Source organism: Haliotis cracherodii, unplaced genomic scaffold, assembly GCF_022045235.1.
Source record: "Haliotis cracherodii isolate W230 unplaced genomic scaffold, xgHalCrac1.p SCAF_5, whole genome shotgun sequence".
In the NCBI taxonomy this organism is placed as follows: domain Eukaryota; kingdom Metazoa; phylum Mollusca; class Gastropoda; order Lepetellida; family Haliotidae; genus Haliotis; species Haliotis cracherodii.
The window spans coordinates 57610497-57626839 of NW_027266308.1; the positions used below are offsets into that span (position 1 = coordinate 57610497).

The window sequence follows — 16343 nt, forward strand, 5'->3', positions numbered from 1 at the left end:
TAGATCTTAATTGACACTGTAATCCACATACAATTATATTATTTATGCGATCTCTGAGTGGTGATTCATGTCACATATCAAAATGTAAGTAATACATTCAATACAAGCATGTACTATTTGCAGCTCAAGTGACTACTTGCATTGTTAGAATATATCTTTGATCACTGTCGCCTACCTTACAGCCTTTCGACATTACCAATTATTTCTAATTCAGATTATGCCGAACTTAAAACTTCTACTATTTTATGATTGTGTATGAGACCCTCACCTCTTTTATTTCTATGTCCTTCACACATATATTATTTTATGAACTTAAGAACTTATGGATGTCAACTTCTATACTATGATAAAACACATAGTGACGATGTTGACATCCACATATTCTCTTCCTTATGTGTATCACTTCTAAAAGTCTTTCAAAGACTTGATTCCGTATATCATTTATTGTTTTTCCTTGTTTGTTTCTATGATAACTGTATTATTTTATGATTGAGTATGATACCTGAAAAGTGCGTTTTTCTTTGATTGGATGTTTCCATGACAACCACACAGTGCAGTGCTCCTGGACGCTGTGAGGATTTTACAGTGATCACTACATGTACCAGACGCAGATAAGACGCCAGTCTCTGAACAAGACACAGTTTAATAGTGGACGGAATCTCCACACACGGCTATCTGACTGTGTGCATGCCAAGGAAGACAGACAACAAACCACCTCACGTTTCATTCATTCCATTTAATGTCTGCATATACCAAACTGGCAATATCAGACTTCGGTTATTAGAATGATGAAGTAATGCTTTAGAGAATTTTCAAATTACAAATAAAACAGGATTTACAGAAGTTGTATAATGTTTTCCATGTAATGAATTACAACATCATGATTTACAGGGATGTATAACGTCAGACAATATGTACAACTTCAAACAAATCAAATTAGATATACAGAAATTCAAACAGATTTTACAATACATGTGTATGTTTTCACACAGGGAGAACCTGGTTCTTGCTACTGACGATGTTCCTGATACACTGCACAACACGACCAAAGACAGAGTTGTGGCCAAATGTGTCTTTGACATGTGATTTGGCAGCAGAAACGTCTGTGGGTTTCACCTTGTTTTTGAATGCGATAGATGCCAGTCTAGTACGGACACTGGTGATGAAACGCCTGAGCTTCCCGGCTTTAGGGGGCAGGGTCGGGGGGACAAGTTCTCCCTGGACGAAGATCGGTGGCGGGAGAAGTCGCGAAAGCCTGTAGTGAGCGGCGGCCGATGTGACGGCGTTGTGGATTTCGATGAGTGAGTTGCGCACGCTTGGGTGGCGATCATTGCTGAGGAAAAGTTTGGACATCTGTGTCCAGCCACAATCAACCTCTCTCTGTAACATCCACAAATGTCGCTTGCATCTCTTGTTCTCAGTCACCTGTTATAAAGAAATAAACACACACATTGCACAGATCCATACAGTAAACCGTTTTCGATCACAAGAATTAACTTAAACTAATATGAGGACGAATGATGTTCTAAAAACATATTTGGTAAATTAAGTTTACTCCCCAGGTCCGTTTAGGGGCAAAGGAAATACCGGAATATGATGCTACACCATCCTAATTATGCAGGCCGTACTGCTTACCTCATTTTCTTGGAGAATGGCAGCAGTCCGGATCAGATGGAGCCAAAGGCGGATGGCGTCAAACTCATCCAGAAGTTCACTGGTGAACAGATGCTGCAGGTCTGTAAGATGAAGTAAGTCTACAGTCTTAAATTACATCTCTTCACATTCAAACCTGCTGTTATACAGTCATACAGGAAGTTAACACAAATCACAATAAAATTCAAATGTATTACATTAATTTGGAGTAGGTTTGAAAATAAGATGCTCGTTATATTTCAGTTTGCCATCAAGCTGGTCACATTCCTTTTTAACCTGTTCATTATGGAATCTGTTTCGGCAGATAATCCAGACTGATTATTCTTTGGGGTGGACGTTTTATACTTGTCAAAATTGTATCCACTGAGACAAACTTCAAGCTAAACTCTTCTCCATGAGACATCAATTAAATATCTTCATGAGCGATCACATGACTTATCTGATTAATTATTGCCAGCGAAACGTTTGGAGAAGGGAGACGATAAATAACATTCCTTTTTCAAACATGAAATCGTTTTCTCGTTTTTAAAAATCACATTAACTGTAAAATGAAACTAACCTGGAGCTGTTCGTGCTCCTCGGAGCCAGTCGCGGCCACAAAACGTCATTTTCAACACTTGCTTCAAGGAAAGATTCGCAAATATTCACTGAGCAAAACTGGAGCGTGTTGACATTACCGAATCAATGTCGGAGTGATTGTCGATGACGTCATGTCATTGTGACGTCACGTAATTGTGACGCCATAGTACCACGGGAGGTAACTGGATTCATTAAAGACACCCGTACCGCTAAATCAAACCATGTATATGGTCAAACCCTAGCAGTTTCTCATACTATGGGCATTTTTTTTTTAGGATTACTGAATACATGTTCCTGTGTTAAAGACATGGAAACTGTTTCACTTAAAATGAGAACAACTACATGACAGAACATGAGATATCGCCTGTATCTTGGACATAATGATGCAGGTGGCATTGTGGAGTTACTAGCGATCGCTGTTGTTCTCTTCTGTCTGGCACACCTACTTCTCATGCATGGTATATGGTCATTAAAATCTTCAGTGTCAGTGGGATATTGTGTATATGCCATAGTTTATTCAACAAGACATGTCCAAATAGCGGGAGGATTTTATGACCGCAACGCCAGGTGTCATCGGTTTCAATTTACAATGATTGTCGAGTGACGCTTTTTTTGTGAATTCATGCTTCCAATTTGATCGGAATAGGCCTTTTTCTTGTGGTTGGTTGACAAGCATTGATAAGCATTGACACGTCAAGTCAAAGTCTCCCCTTCGATATCCCACATGCGTACAATGTGTGGAACCCATTCTGGGTTTTCTCTGTCGTGATTTCATTTGGACTATTGCCGAAAGCGGCGTAAAACCCTACTCATTCACTATTTCGTTCATGTGAAATGGACGAAATGAACAGTTTACATACAGTGTTTGTCTTCGTGTAGCAACTATCAAAGACATTCGGGTTCTTACTATATATGGCACCATCCCACTTATAGTGTATCTTTCCTCTTTTAGAAGACAGCTATACGACCACACTAACAATCGTTTATGTAACACACATAGGTACAGAAATACTTTTTCTATTGCATGCAGATAAGACGCCAGTCTCTGAACAAGACACAGTTTAATAGTGGACGGAATCTCCACACACGGCTATCTGACTGTGTGCATGCCAAGGACGACAGACAACAAACCACCTCACGTTTCATTCATTCCATTTAATGTCTGCATATACGCGTACCAAACTGGCAATATGAGACTTCGGTTATAAGAATGATGAAGTAATGCTTTAGAGAAATTTCAAATTACAAATAAAACAGGATTTACAGAAGTTGTATAATGTTTTCCAAGTAATGAATTACAACATTATGATTTACAGGGATGTATAACGTCAGACAATATGTACAACTTCAAACAAATCAAATTAGATATACAGAAATTCAAACAGATTTTACAATACATGTGTATGTTTTCACACAGGGAGAACCTGGTTCTTGCTACTGGCGATGTTCCTGATACACTGCACAACACGACCAAAGACAGAGTTGTGGCCAAATGTGTCTTTGACATGTGATTTGGCAGCAGAAACGTCTGTGGGTTTCACCTTGTTTTTGAATGCGATAGATGCCAGTCTAGTACGGACACTGGTGATGAAACGCCTGAGCTTCCCGGCTTTAGGGGGCAGGGTCGGGGGGACAAGTTCTCCCTGAACGAAGATGGGTGGCGGGAGAAGTCGCGAAAGCCTGTAGTGAGCGGCGGCCGATGTGACGGCGTTGTGGATTTCGATGAGTGAGTTGCGCACGCTTGAGTGGCGATCATTGCTGAGGAAAAGTTTGGACATCTGTGTCCAGCCACAATCAACCTCTCTCTGTAACATCCACAAATGTCGCTTGCATCTCTTGTTCTCAGTCACCTGTTATAAAGAAATAAACACACACATTGCACAGATCCATACAGTAAACCGTTTTCGATCACAAGAATTAACTTAAACTAATATGAGGACGAATGATGTTCTAAAAACATATTTGGTAAATTAAGCTTACTCCCCAGGTCCGTTTAGGGGCTAAGGAAATACCGGAATATGATGCTACACCATCCTAATCATGCAGGCCGTACTGCTTACCTCATTTTCTTGGAGAATGGCAGTCCGGATCAGATGGAGCCAAAGGCGGATGGCGTCAAACTCATCCAGAAGTTCACTGGTGAACAGATGCTGCAGGTCTGGAAGATGAAGTAAGCCTACGGTCTTAAATTACATCTCTTCACATTCAAAACCGCTGTTATAGGAAGTTAACACAAATCACAATAAAATTCAATTGCATTACATTAATTTGGAGTAAATTTGAAAATAAGATGCTCGTTATATTTGAGTTTGCCTTGAAGCTTATCACATTCCCTTTTAACCTGTTCATTATGGAATCTGTTTCGGCAGATAATCCAGACTGATTATTCTTTGGGGTGGACGTTTTATACTTGTCAAAATTGTATCCACTGAGACAAACTTCAAGCTAAACTCTTCTCCATGAGACATCAATTAAATATCTTCATGAGCGATCACATGACTTATCTGATTAATTATTGCCAGCGAAACGTTTGGAGAAGGGAGACGATAAATAACATTCCTTTTTCAAACATGAAATCATTTTTTCGTTTTTAAAAATCACATTAACTGTAAAATGAAACTAACCTGGAGCTGTTCGTGCTCCTCGGAGCCAGTCGCGGCCACAAAACGTCATATTCAACACTTGCTTCAAGGAAAGATTCGCAAATATTCACTGAGCAAAACTGGAGCGTGTTGACATTACCGAATCAATGTCGGAGTGATTGTCGATGACGTCATGTCATTGTGACGTCACGTTATTGTGACGTCATAGTACCACGGGAGGTAATTGGATTCATTAAAGACACCCGTACCGCTAAATCAAACCATTTGTAAGGTCAAACCCTAGCAGTTCCTTCATACTATGGGCAGTGTTTTTTAGGATTACTGAATACATGTTCCTGTGTTAAAGACATGGAAACTGTTTCACTTAAAATGAGAACAACTACATGACAGAACATGAGATATCGCCTGTATCTTGGACATAATGAAGCAGGTGGCATTGTGGAGTTACTAGCGACCGCTGTTGTTCTCTTCTGTCTGGCACACCTACTTCTCATGCATGTTATATGGTCATTAAAATCTTCAGTGTCAGTGGGGTATTGTGTATATGCCATGGTTTATTCAACACGACATGTCCAAATAGTGGGAGGATTTTATGACCGCAACGCCAGGTGTCATCGGTTTCAATTTACAATGATTGTCGAGTGACGCTTTTTTGTGAATTCATGCTTCCAATTTGATCGGAATAGACCTTTTTCCTGTGGTGGGTTGACAAGCATTGACAAGCATTGACACGTCAAGTCAAAGTCTCCTCTTCGATATCCCACATGTGTACAATGTGTGGAACCCATTCTGGGTTTTCTCTGTCGTGATTTCAGTTGGAATATTGCCGAAAGCGGCGTAAAAAAAATTCTCATATACTGTTTCGTTCATGTGACATGGACGAAATGAACAGTTTACCTATAGTGTTCGTCTTCGTGTAGCAACTATCAAGTTTATGTTATTTGTCTTCGTCCAATTCCGCATCTTCTACAAAGACATTCATGTACTTACTATATATGGCACCATCCCACCTACAGCATATCTTTCCTCTTTTAGAAGCAGCTATACGACCACACTAACAATCGTTTATGTAACACACATAGGTACAGAAATACTTTTTCTATTGCATGCAGATAAGACGCCAGTCTCTGAACAAGACACAGTCTAATAGTGGACGGAATCTCCATACACGGCTATCTGACTGTGTGCATGCCAAGGACGACAGACAACAAACCACCTCACGTTTCATTCATTCCATTTAATGTCTGCATATACGCGTACCAAACTGGCAATATGAGACTTCCGTTATAAGAATGACGAAGTAATGCTTTAGAGAAATTTCTAATTACAAATAAAACAGGATTTACAGAAGTTGTATAATGTTTTCCATGTAATGAATTACGACATTATGATTTGCAGAGATGTATAACGTCAGACAATATGTACAATTTCAAACAAATCAAATTAAATATACAGAAATTCCAATAGGTTTTACAATACATGTTTTTGTTTTCACACTGCATGTTTTCACACAGGGAGAACCTGGTTCTTGCTACTGGCGATGATCCTGATACACTGCACAACACGACCAAAGACAGAGTTGTGGCCAAATGTGTCTTTGACATGTGATTTGGCAGCAGAAACGTCTGTGGGTTTCACCTTGTTTTTGGATGCGACGGATGCCAGTCTAGAACGGACACTGGTGATGAAACGCCTGAGCTTCCCGGCTTTTGGGGGCAGGGTCGGGGGGACAAGTTCTCCCTGGACGAAGATCGGTGGCGGGAGAAGTCGCGAAAGCCTGTAGTGAGCGGCGGCCGATGTGACGGCGTTGTGGATTTCGATGAGTGAGTTGCGCACGCTTGAGTGGCGATCATTGCTGAGGAAAAGTTTGGACATCTGTGTCCAGCCACAATCAACCTCTCTCTGTAACATCCACAAATGTCGCTTGCATCTCTTGTTCTCAGTCACCTGTTATAAAGAAATAAACACACACATTGCACAGATCCATACAGTAAATCGTGTTCGATGACATGCATTAACTTAAACTAATATGAGGACGAATTACGTTCTAAAAACATATTTGGTAAATTAAGTTTACTCCCCAGGTCCGTTTAAGGGCAAAGGAAATATCGGAATATGATGCTACACCATCCTAATCATGCAGGCCGTACTGCTTACCTCATTTTCTTGGAGAATGGCAGTCCGGATCAGATGGAGCCAAAGGCGGATGGCGTCAAACTCATCTAGAAGTTCACTGGTGAACAGATGCTGCAGGTCTGGAATATGAAGTAAATCTACAGTTTTAAATTACATCTCTTCACATTCAAACCCGCTGTTATACAGTCATACAGGAAGTTAGCACAAATCACAATAAAATTCAAATGTATTACATTAATTTGGAGTAGGTTTGAAAATAAGATGCTCGTTATATTTGAGTTTGCCTTCAAGCTAATCACATTCCTTTTTAACCTGTTCATTATGGAATCTGTTTCGGCAGATAATCCAGACTGATTATTCTTTGGGGTGGACGTTTTATACTTGTCAATTTTGTATCCACTGAGACAAACTTCAAGCTAAACTCTTCTCCATGAGACATCAATTAAATATCTTCATGAGCGATCACATGACTTATCTGATTAATTATTGCCAGCGAAACGTTTGGAGAAGGGAGACGATAAATAACATTCCTTTTTCAAACATGAAATCGTTTTCTCGTTTTTAAAAATCACATTAACTGTAAAATGAAACTAACCTGGAGCTGTTCGTGCTCCTCGGAGCCAGTCGCGGCCACAAAACGTCATTTTCAACACTTGCTTCAAGGAAAGATTCGCAAATATTCACTGAGCAAAACTGGAGCGTGTTGACATTACCGAATCAATGTCGGAGTGATTGTCGATGACGTCATGTCATTGTGACGTCACGTAATTGTGACGTCATAGTACCACGGGAGGTAACTGGATTCATTAAAGACACCCGTACCGCTAAATCAAACCATTTGTAAGGTCAAACCCTAGCAGTTCCTTCATACTATGGGCAGTGTTTTTTTAGGATTACTGAATACATGTTCCTGTGTTAAAGACATGGAAACTGTTTCACTTAAAATGAGAACAACAGAACATGAGATATCGCCTGTATCTTGGACATAATGAAGCAGGTGGCATTGTGGAGTTACTAGCGATCGCTGTTGTTCTCTTCTGTCTGGCACACCTACTTTTCATGCATGGTATATGGTCATTAAAATCTTCAGTGTCAGTGGGATATTGTGTATATGCCATAGTTTATTCAACAAGACATGTCCAAATAGCGGGAGGATTTTATGACCGCAACGCCAGGTGTCACCGGTTTCAATTTACAATGATTGTCGAGTGACGCTTTTTTGTGAATTCATGCTTCCAATTTGATCGGAATAGGCCTTTTTCTTGTGGTTGGTTGACAAGCATTGATAAGCATTGACACGTCAAGTCAAAGTCTCCTCTTCGATATCCCACATGTGTACAATGTGTGGAACCCATTCTGGGTTTTCTCTGTCGTGATTTCAGTTGGAATATTGCCGAAAGCGGCGTAAAAAAAATTCTCATATACTGTTTCGTTCATGTGACATGGACGAAATGAACAGTTTACCTATAGTGTTCGTCTTCGTGTAGCAACTATCAAGTTTATGTTATTTGTCTTCGTCCAATTCCGCATCTTCTACAAAGACATTCATGTACTTACTATATATGGCACCATCCCACCTACAGCATATCTTTCCTCTTTTAGAAGCAGCTATACGACCACACTAACAATCGTTTATGTAACACACATAGGTACAGAAATACTTTTTCTATTGCATGCAGATAAGACGCCAGTCTCTGAACAAGACACAGTCTAATAGTGGACGGAATCTCCATACACGGCTATCTGACTGTGTGCATGCCAAGGACGACAGACAACAAACCACCTCACGTTTCATTCATTCCATTTAATGTCTGCATATACGCGTACCAAACTGGCAATATGAGACTTCGGTTATAAGAATGATGAAGTAATGCTTTAGAGAAATTTCAAATTACAAATAAAACAGGATTTACAGAAGTTGTATAATGTTTTCCATGTAATGAATTACGACATTATGATTTACAGGGATGTATAACGTCAGACAATATGTACAATTTCAAACAAATCAAATTAAATATACAGAAATTCCAATAGGTTTTACAATACATGTTTTTGTTTTCACACTGCATGTTTTCACACAGGGAGAACCTGGTTCTTGCTACTGGCGATGTTCCTGATACACTGCACAACACGACCAAAGACAGAGTTGTGGCCAAATGTGTCTTTGACATGTGATTTGGCAGCAGAAACGTCTGTGGGTTTCACCTTGTTTTTGGATGCAACGAATGCCAGTCTAGAACGGACACTGGTGATGAAACGCCTGAGCTTCCCGGCTTTTGGGGGCAGGGTCGGGGGGACAAGTTCTCCCTGGACGAAGATCGGTGGCGGGAGAAGTCGCGAAAGCCTGTAGTGAGCGGCGGCCGATGTGACGGCGTTGTGGATTTCGATGAGTGAGTTGCGCACGCTTGGTAGGCGATCATTGCTGAGGAAAAGTTTGGACATCTGTGTCCAGCCACAATCAACCTCTCTCTGTAACATCCACAAATGTCGCTTGCATCTCTTGTTCTCAGTCACCTGTTATAAAGAAATAAACACACACATTGCACAGATCCATACAGTAAACCGTTTTCGATCACAAGAATTAACTTAAACTAATATGAGGACGAATTACGTTCTAAAAACATATTTGGTAAATTAAGTTTACTCCCCAGGTCCGTTTAAGGGCAAAGGAAATATCGGAATATGATGCTACACCATCCTAATCATGCAGGCCGTACTGCTTACCTCATTTTCTTGGAGAATGGCAGTCCGGATCAGATGGAGCCAAAGGCGGATGGCGTCAAACTCATCTAGAAGTTCACTGGTGAACAGATGCTGCAGGTCTGGAATATGAAGTAAATCTACAGTCTTAAATTACATCTCTTCACATTCAAACCCGCTGTTATACAGTCATACAGGAAGTTAGCACAAATCACAATAAAATTCAAATGTATTACATTAATTTGGAGTAGGTTTGAAAATAAGATGCTCGTTATATTTGAGTTTGCCTTCAAGCTAATCACATTCCTTTTTAACCTGTTCATTATGGAATCTGTTTCGGCAGATAATCCAGACTGATTATTCTTTGGGGTGGACGTTTTATACTTGTCAATTTTGTATCCACTGAGACAAACTTCAAGCTAAACTCTTCTCCATGAGACATCAATTAAATATCTTCATGAGCGATCACATGACTTATCTGATTAATTATTGCCAGCGAAACGTTTGGAGAAGGGAGACGATAAATAACATTCCTTTTTCAAACATGAAATCGTTTTCTCGTTTTTAAAAATCACATTAACTGTAAAATGAAACTAACCTGGAGCTGTTCGTGCTCCTCGGAGCCAGTCGCGGCCACAAAACGTCATTTTCAACACTTGCTTCAAGGAAAGATTCGCAAATATTCACTGAGCAAAACTGGAGCGTGTTGACATTACCGAATCAATGTCGGAGTGATTGTCGATGACGTCATGTCATTGTGACGTCACGTTATTGTGACGTCATAGTACCACGGGAGGTAATTGGATTCATTAAAGACACCCGTACCGCTAAATCAAACCATGTATATGGTCAAACCCTAGCAGTTCCTTCATACTATGGGCAGTGTTTTTTAGGATTACTGAATACATGTTCCTGTGTTAAAGACATGGAAACTGTTTCACTTAAAATGAGAACAACTACATGACAGAACATGAGATATCGCCTGTATCTTGGACATATTGATGCAGGTGACATTGTGGAGTTACTAGCGACCGCTGTTGTTCTCTTCTGTCTGGCACACCTACTTCTCATGCATGTTATATGGTCATTAAAATCTTCAGTGTCAGTGGGGTATTGTGTATATGCCATGGTTTATTCAACACGACATGTCCAAATAGTGGGAGGATTTTATGACCGCAACGCCAGGTGTCATCGGTTTCAATTTACAATGATTGTCGAGTGACGCTTTTTTGTGAATTCATGCTTCCAATTTGATCGGAATAGACCTTTTTCCTGTGGTGGGTTGACAAGCATTGACAAGCATTGACACGTCAAGTCAAAGTCTCCTCTTCGATATCCCACATGTGTACAATGTGTGGAACCCATTCTGGGTTTTCTCTGTCGTGATTTCAGTTGGAATATTGCCGAAAGCGGCGTAAAAAAAATTCTCATATACTGTTTCGTTCATGTGACATGGACGAAATGAACAGTTTACCTATAGTGTTCGTCTTCGTGTAGCAACTATCAAGTTTATGTTATTTGTCTTCGTCCAATTCCGCATCTTCTACAAAGACATTCATGTACTTACTATATATGGCACCATCCCACCTACAGCATATCTTTCCTCTTTTAGAAGCAGCTATACGACCACACTAACAATCGTTTATGTAACACACATAGGTACAGAAATACTTTTTCTATTGCATGCAGATAAGACGCCAGTCTCTGAACAAGACACAGTCTAATAGTGGACGGAATCTCCATACACGACTATCTGACTGTGTGCATGCCAAGGACGACAGACAACAAACCACCTCACGTTTCATTCATTCCATTTAATGTCTGCATATACCAAACTGGCAATATGAGACTTCCGTTATAAGAATGACGAAGTAATGCTTTAGAGAAATTTCAAATTACAAATAAAACAGGATTTACAGAAGTTGTATAATGTTTTCCATGTAATGAATTACGACATTATGATTTGCAGAGATGTATAACGTCAGACAATATGTACAATTTCAAACAAATCAAATTAAATATACAGAAATTCCAATAGGTTTTACAATACATGTTTTTGTTTTCACACTGCATGTTTTCACACAGGGAGAACCTGGTTCTTGCTACTGGCGATGTTCCTGATACACTGCACAACACGACCAAAGACAGAGTTGTGGCCAAATGTGTCTTTGACATGTGATTTGGCAGCAGAAACGTCTGTGGGTTTCACCTTGTTTTTGGATGCAACGAATGCCAGTCTAGAACGGACACTGGTGATGAAACGCCTGAGCTTCCCGGCTTTTGGGGGCAGGGTCGGGGGGACAAGTTCTCCCTGGACGAAGATCGGTGGCGGGAGAAGTCGCGAAAGCCTGTAGTGAGCGGCGGCCGATGTGACGGCGTTGTGGATTTCGATGAGTGAGTTGCGCACGCTTGGTAGGCGATCATTGCTGAGGAAAAGTTTGGACATCTGTGTCCAGCCACAATCAACCTCTCTCTGTAACATCCACAAATGTCGCTTGCATCTCTTGTTCTCAGTCACCTGTTATAAAGAAATAAACACACACATTGCACAGATCCATACAGTAAATCGTGTTCGATGACATGCATTAACTTAAACTAATATGAGGACGAATTACGTTCTAAAAACATATTTGGTAAATTAAGTTTACTCCCCAGGTCCGTTTAAGGGCAAAGGAAATGGCAGTCCGGATCAGATGGAGCCAAAGGCGGATGGCGTCAAACTCATCTAGAAGTTCACTGGTGAACAGATGCTGCAGGTCTGGAATATGAAGTAAATCTACAGTTTTAAATTACATCTCTTCACATTCAAACCCGCTGTTATACAGTCATACAGGAAGTTAGCACAAATCACAATAAAATTCAAATGTATTACATTAATTTGGAGTAGGTTTGAAAATAAGATGCTCGTTATATTTGAGTTTGCCTTCAAGCTAATCACATTCCTTTTTAACCTGTTCATTATGGAATCTGTTTCGGCAGATAATCCAGACTGATTATTCTTTGGGGTGGACGTTTTATACTTGTCAATTTTGTATCCACTGAGACAAACTTCAAGCTAAACTCTTCTCCATGAGACATCAATTAAATATCTTCATGAGCGATCACATGACTTATCTGATTAATTATTGCCAGCGAAACGTTTGGAGAAGGGAGACGATAAATAACATTCCTTTTTCAAACATGAAATCGTTTTCTCGTTTTTAAAAATCACATTAACTGTAAAATGAAACTAACCTGGAGCTGTTCGTGCTCCTCGGAGCCAGTCGCGGCCACAAAACGTCATTTTCAACACTTGCTTCAAGGAAAGATTCGCAAATATTCACTGAGCAAAACTGGAGCGTGTTGACATTACCGAATCAATGTCGGAGTGATTGTCGATGACGTCATGTCATTGTGACGTCACGTAATTGTGACGTCATAGTACCACGGGAGGTAACTGGATTCATTAAAGACACCCGTACCGCTAAATCAAACCATTTGTAAGGTCAAACCCTAGCAGTTCCTTCATACTATGGGCAGTGTTTTTTTAGGATTACTGAATACATGTTCCTGTGTTAAAGACATGGAAACTGTTTCACTTAAAATGAGAACAACAGAACATGAGATATCGCCTGTATCTTGGACATAATGAAGCAGGTGGCATTGTGGAGTTACTAGCGATCGCTGTTGTTCTCTTCTGTCTGGCACACCTACTTTTCATGCATGGTATATGGTCATTAAAATCTTCAGTGTCAGTGGGATATTGTGTATATGCCATAGTTTATTCAACAAGACATGTCCAAATAGCGGGAGGATTTTATGACCGCAACGCCAGGTGTCACCGGTTTCAATTTACAATGATTGTCGAGTGACGCTTTTTTGTGAATTCATGCTTCCAATTTGATCGGAATAGGCCTTTTTCTTGTGGTTGGTTGACAAGCATTGATAAGCATTGACACGTCAAGTCAAAGTCTCCTCTTCGATATCCCACATGTGTACAATGTGTGGAACCCATTCTGGGTTTTCTCTGTCGTGATTTCAGTTGGAATATTGCCGAAAGCGGCGTAAAAAAAATTCTCATATACTGTTTCGTTCATGTGACATGGACGAAATGAACAGTTTACCTATAGTGTTCGTCTTCGTGTAGCAACTATCAAGTTTATGTTATTTGTCTTCGTCCAATTCCGCATCTTCTACAAAGACATTCATGTACTTACTATATATGGCACCATCCCACCTACAGCATATCTTTCCTCTTTTAGAAGCAGCTATACGACCACACTAACAATCGTTTATGTAACACACATAGGTACAGAAATACTTTTTCTATTGCATGCAGATAAGACGCCAGTCTCTGAACAAGACACAGTCTAATAGTGGACGGAATCTCCATACACGGCTATCTGACTGTGTGCATGCCAAGGACGACAGACAACAAACCACCTCACGTTTCATTCATTCCATTTAATGTCTGCATATACGCGTACCAAACTGGCAATATGAGACTTCGGTTATAAGAATGATGAAGTAATGCTTTAGAGAAATTTCAAATTACAAATAAAACAGGATTTACAGAAGTTGTATAATGTTTTCCATGTAATGAATTACGACATTATGATTTACAGGGATGTATAACGTCAGACAATATGTACAATTTCAAACAAATCAAATTAAATATACAGAAATTCCAATAGGTTTTACAATACATGTTTTTGTTTTCACACTGCATGTTTTCACACAGGGAGAACCTGGTTCTTGCTACTGGCGATGTTCCTGATACACTGCACAACACGACCAAAGACAGAGTTGTGGCCAAATGTGTCTTTGACATGTGATTTGGCAGCAGAAACGTCTGTGGGTTTCACCTTGTTTTTGGATGCAACGAATGCCAGTCTAGAACGGACACTGGTGATGAAACGCCTGAGCTTCCCGGCTTTTGGGGGCAGGGTCGGGGGGACAAGTTCTCCCTGGACGAAGATCGGTGGCGGGAGAAGTCGCGAAAGCCTGTAGTGAGCGGCGGCCGATGTGACGGCGTTGTGGATTTCGATGAGTGAGTTGCGCACGCTTGGTAGGCGATCATTGCTGAGGAAAAGTTTGGACATCTGTGTCCAGCCACAATCAACCTCTCTCTGTAACATCCACAAATGTCGCTTGCATCTCTTGTTCTCAGTCACCTGTTATAAAGAAATAAACACACACATTGCACAGATCCATACAGTAAACCGTTTTCGATCACAAGAATTAACTTAAACTAATATGAGGACGAATTACGTTCTAAAAACATATTTGGTAAATTAAGTTTACTCCCCAGGTCCGTTTAAGGGCAAAGGAAATATCGGAATATGATGCTACACCATCCTAATCATGCAGGCCGTACTGCTTACCTCATTTTCTTGGAGAATGGCAGTCCGGATCAGATGGAGCCAAAGGCGGATGGCGTCAAACTCATCTAGAAGTTCACTGGTGAACAGATGCTGCAGGTCTGGAATATGAAGTAAATCTACAGTCTTAAATTACATCTCTTCACATTCAAACCCGCTGTTATACAGTCATACAGGAAGTTAGCACAAATCACAATAAAATTCAAATGTATTACATTAATTTGGAGTAGGTTTGAAAATAAGATGCTCGTTATATTTGAGTTTGCCTTCAAGCTAATCACATTCCTTTTTAACCTGTTCATTATGGAATCTGTTTCGGCAGATAATCCAGACTGATTATTCTTTGGGGTGGACGTTTTATACTTGTCAATTTTGTATCCACTGAGACAAACTTCAAGCTAAACTCTTCTCCATGAGACATCAATTAAATATCTTCATGAGCGATCACATGACTTATCTGATTAATTATTGCCAGCGAAACGTTTGGAGAAGGGAGACGATAAATAACATTCCTTTTTCAAACATGAAATCGTTTTCTCGTTTTTAAAAATCACATTAACTGTAAAATGAAACTAACCTGGAGCTGTTCGTGCTCCTCGGAGCCAGTCGCGGCCACAAAACGTCATTTTCAACACTTGCTTCAAGGAAAGATTCGCAAATATTCACTGAGCAAAACTGGAGCGTGTTGACATTACCGAATCAATGTCGGAGTGATTGTCGATGACGTCATGTCATTGTGACGTCACGTTATTGTGACGTCATAGTACCACGGGAGGTAATTGGATTCATTAAAGACACCCGTACCGCTAAATCAAACCATGTATATGGTCAAACCCTAGCAGTTCCTTCATACTATGGGCAGTGTTTTTTAGGATTACTGAATACATGTTCCTGTGTTAAAGACATGGAAACTGTTTCACTTAAAATGAGAACAACTACATGACAGAACATGAGATATCGCCTGTATCTTGGACATATTGATGCAGGTGACATTGTGGAGTTACTAGCGACCGCTGTTGTTCTCTTCTGTCTGGCACACCTACTTCTCATGCATGTTATATGGTCATTAAAATCTTCAGTGTCAGTGGGGTATTGTGTATATGCCATGGTTTATTCAACACGACATGTCCAAATAGTGGGAGGATTTTATGACCGCAACGCCAGGTGTCATCGGTTTCAATTTACAATGATTGTCGAGTGACGCTTTTTTGTGAATTCATGCTTCCAATTTGATCGGAATAGACCTTTTTCCTGTGGTGGGTTGACAAGCATTGACAAGCATTGACACGTCAAGTCAAAGTCTCCTCTTCGA

At 40.2% G+C, this 16343-nt stretch overlaps 6 protein-coding genes across 6 annotated transcripts; all 6 read right to left on the reverse strand.

The window, feature by feature from the left end:
- Window positions 1-984: 984 nt before the first annotated feature.
- Window positions 985-2261, reverse strand: LOC139444311 (uncharacterized). The gene is made up of 3 exons (XM_071225246.1): window positions 2213-2261; window positions 1636-1736; window positions 985-1425 (listed from the first exon to the last, which is right to left on the reverse strand). The coding sequence occupies exons 1-3, from the start codon at window positions 2259-2261 to the stop codon at window positions 985-987; spliced, it is 591 nt and encodes a 196-aa protein (XP_071081347.1).
- Window positions 2262-3641: 1380 nt separating this feature from the next.
- Window positions 3642-4905, reverse strand: LOC139444328 (uncharacterized). The gene is made up of 3 exons (XM_071225265.1): window positions 4857-4905; window positions 4293-4390; window positions 3642-4082 (listed from the first exon to the last, which is right to left on the reverse strand). Exons 1-3 carry the CDS (start codon window positions 4903-4905, stop codon window positions 3642-3644), a joined length of 588 nt encoding a protein of 195 aa, XP_071081366.1.
- A 1436-nt stretch (window positions 4906-6341) lies between these two features.
- LOC139444329 (uncharacterized) lies at window positions 6342-7615 on the reverse strand. Its single transcript, XM_071225266.1, has 3 exons — window positions 7567-7615; window positions 6993-7090; window positions 6342-6782 (listed from the first exon to the last, which is right to left on the reverse strand). The coding sequence occupies exons 1-3, from the start codon at window positions 7613-7615 to the stop codon at window positions 6342-6344; spliced, it is 588 nt and encodes a 195-aa protein (XP_071081367.1).
- Window positions 7616-9044: 1429 nt separating this feature from the next.
- LOC139444327 (uncharacterized) lies at window positions 9045-10318 on the reverse strand. Its single transcript, XM_071225264.1, has 3 exons — window positions 10270-10318; window positions 9696-9793; window positions 9045-9485 (listed from the first exon to the last, which is right to left on the reverse strand). The coding sequence occupies exons 1-3, from the start codon at window positions 10316-10318 to the stop codon at window positions 9045-9047; spliced, it is 588 nt and encodes a 195-aa protein (XP_071081365.1).
- Window positions 10319-11748: 1430 nt separating this feature from the next.
- LOC139444309 (uncharacterized) lies at window positions 11749-12954 on the reverse strand. Its single transcript, XM_071225243.1, has 3 exons — window positions 12906-12954; window positions 12320-12429; window positions 11749-12189 (listed from the first exon to the last, which is right to left on the reverse strand). Exons 1-3 carry the CDS (start codon window positions 12952-12954, stop codon window positions 11749-11751), a joined length of 600 nt encoding a protein of 199 aa, XP_071081344.1.
- A 1429-nt stretch (window positions 12955-14383) lies between these two features.
- LOC139444324 (uncharacterized) lies at window positions 14384-15657 on the reverse strand. The gene is made up of 3 exons (XM_071225262.1): window positions 15609-15657; window positions 15035-15132; window positions 14384-14824 (listed from the first exon to the last, which is right to left on the reverse strand). The coding sequence occupies exons 1-3, from the start codon at window positions 15655-15657 to the stop codon at window positions 14384-14386; spliced, it is 588 nt and encodes a 195-aa protein (XP_071081363.1).
- Window positions 15658-16343: the final 686 nt, after the last annotated feature.

Bases quoted from the DNA above. Each gene is read 5' to 3' on its own strand.
- LOC139444311 (XM_071225246.1), bottom strand. From the start codon at position 2,261: ATGACGTTTTGTGGCCGCGACTGGCTCCGAGGAGCACGAACAGCTCCA. The intron at 1,737-2,212 runs GTTAGTTTCATT...TTCATCTTACAG, and splicing joins AGGAGCACGAACAGCTCCAG to ACCTGCAGCATCTGTTCACC. The intron at 1,426-1,635 runs GTAAGCAGTACG...TCTTTATAACAG, and splicing joins CCATTCTCCAAGAAAATGAG to GTGACTGAGAACAAGAGATG.
- LOC139444328 (XM_071225265.1), bottom strand. From the start codon at position 4,905: ATGACGTTTTGTGGCCGCGACTGGCTCCGAGGAGCACGAACAGCTCCA. The intron at 4,391-4,856 runs GTTAGTTTCATT...TTCATCTTCCAG, and splicing joins AGGAGCACGAACAGCTCCAG to ACCTGCAGCATCTGTTCACC. The intron at 4,083-4,292 runs GTAAGCAGTACG...TCTTTATAACAG, and splicing joins CCATTCTCCAAGAAAATGAG to GTGACTGAGAACAAGAGATG.
- LOC139444329 (XM_071225266.1), bottom strand. From the start codon at position 7,615: ATGACGTTTTGTGGCCGCGACTGGCTCCGAGGAGCACGAACAGCTCCA. The intron at 7,091-7,566 runs GTTAGTTTCATT...TTCATATTCCAG, and splicing joins AGGAGCACGAACAGCTCCAG to ACCTGCAGCATCTGTTCACC. The intron at 6,783-6,992 runs GTAAGCAGTACG...TCTTTATAACAG, and splicing joins CCATTCTCCAAGAAAATGAG to GTGACTGAGAACAAGAGATG.
- LOC139444327 (XM_071225264.1), bottom strand. From the start codon at position 10,318: ATGACGTTTTGTGGCCGCGACTGGCTCCGAGGAGCACGAACAGCTCCA. The intron at 9,794-10,269 runs GTTAGTTTCATT...TTCATATTCCAG, and splicing joins AGGAGCACGAACAGCTCCAG to ACCTGCAGCATCTGTTCACC. The intron at 9,486-9,695 runs GTAAGCAGTACG...TCTTTATAACAG, and splicing joins CCATTCTCCAAGAAAATGAG to GTGACTGAGAACAAGAGATG.
- LOC139444309 (XM_071225243.1), bottom strand. From the start codon at position 12,954: ATGACGTTTTGTGGCCGCGACTGGCTCCGAGGAGCACGAACAGCTCCA. The intron at 12,430-12,905 runs GTTAGTTTCATT...TTCATATTCCAG, and splicing joins AGGAGCACGAACAGCTCCAG to ACCTGCAGCATCTGTTCACC. The intron at 12,190-12,319 runs GTAAACTTAATT...TCTTTATAACAG, and splicing joins CCCTTAAACGGACCTGGGGA to GTGACTGAGAACAAGAGATG.
- LOC139444324 (XM_071225262.1), bottom strand. From the start codon at position 15,657: ATGACGTTTTGTGGCCGCGACTGGCTCCGAGGAGCACGAACAGCTCCA. The intron at 15,133-15,608 runs GTTAGTTTCATT...TTCATATTCCAG, and splicing joins AGGAGCACGAACAGCTCCAG to ACCTGCAGCATCTGTTCACC. The intron at 14,825-15,034 runs GTAAGCAGTACG...TCTTTATAACAG, and splicing joins CCATTCTCCAAGAAAATGAG to GTGACTGAGAACAAGAGATG.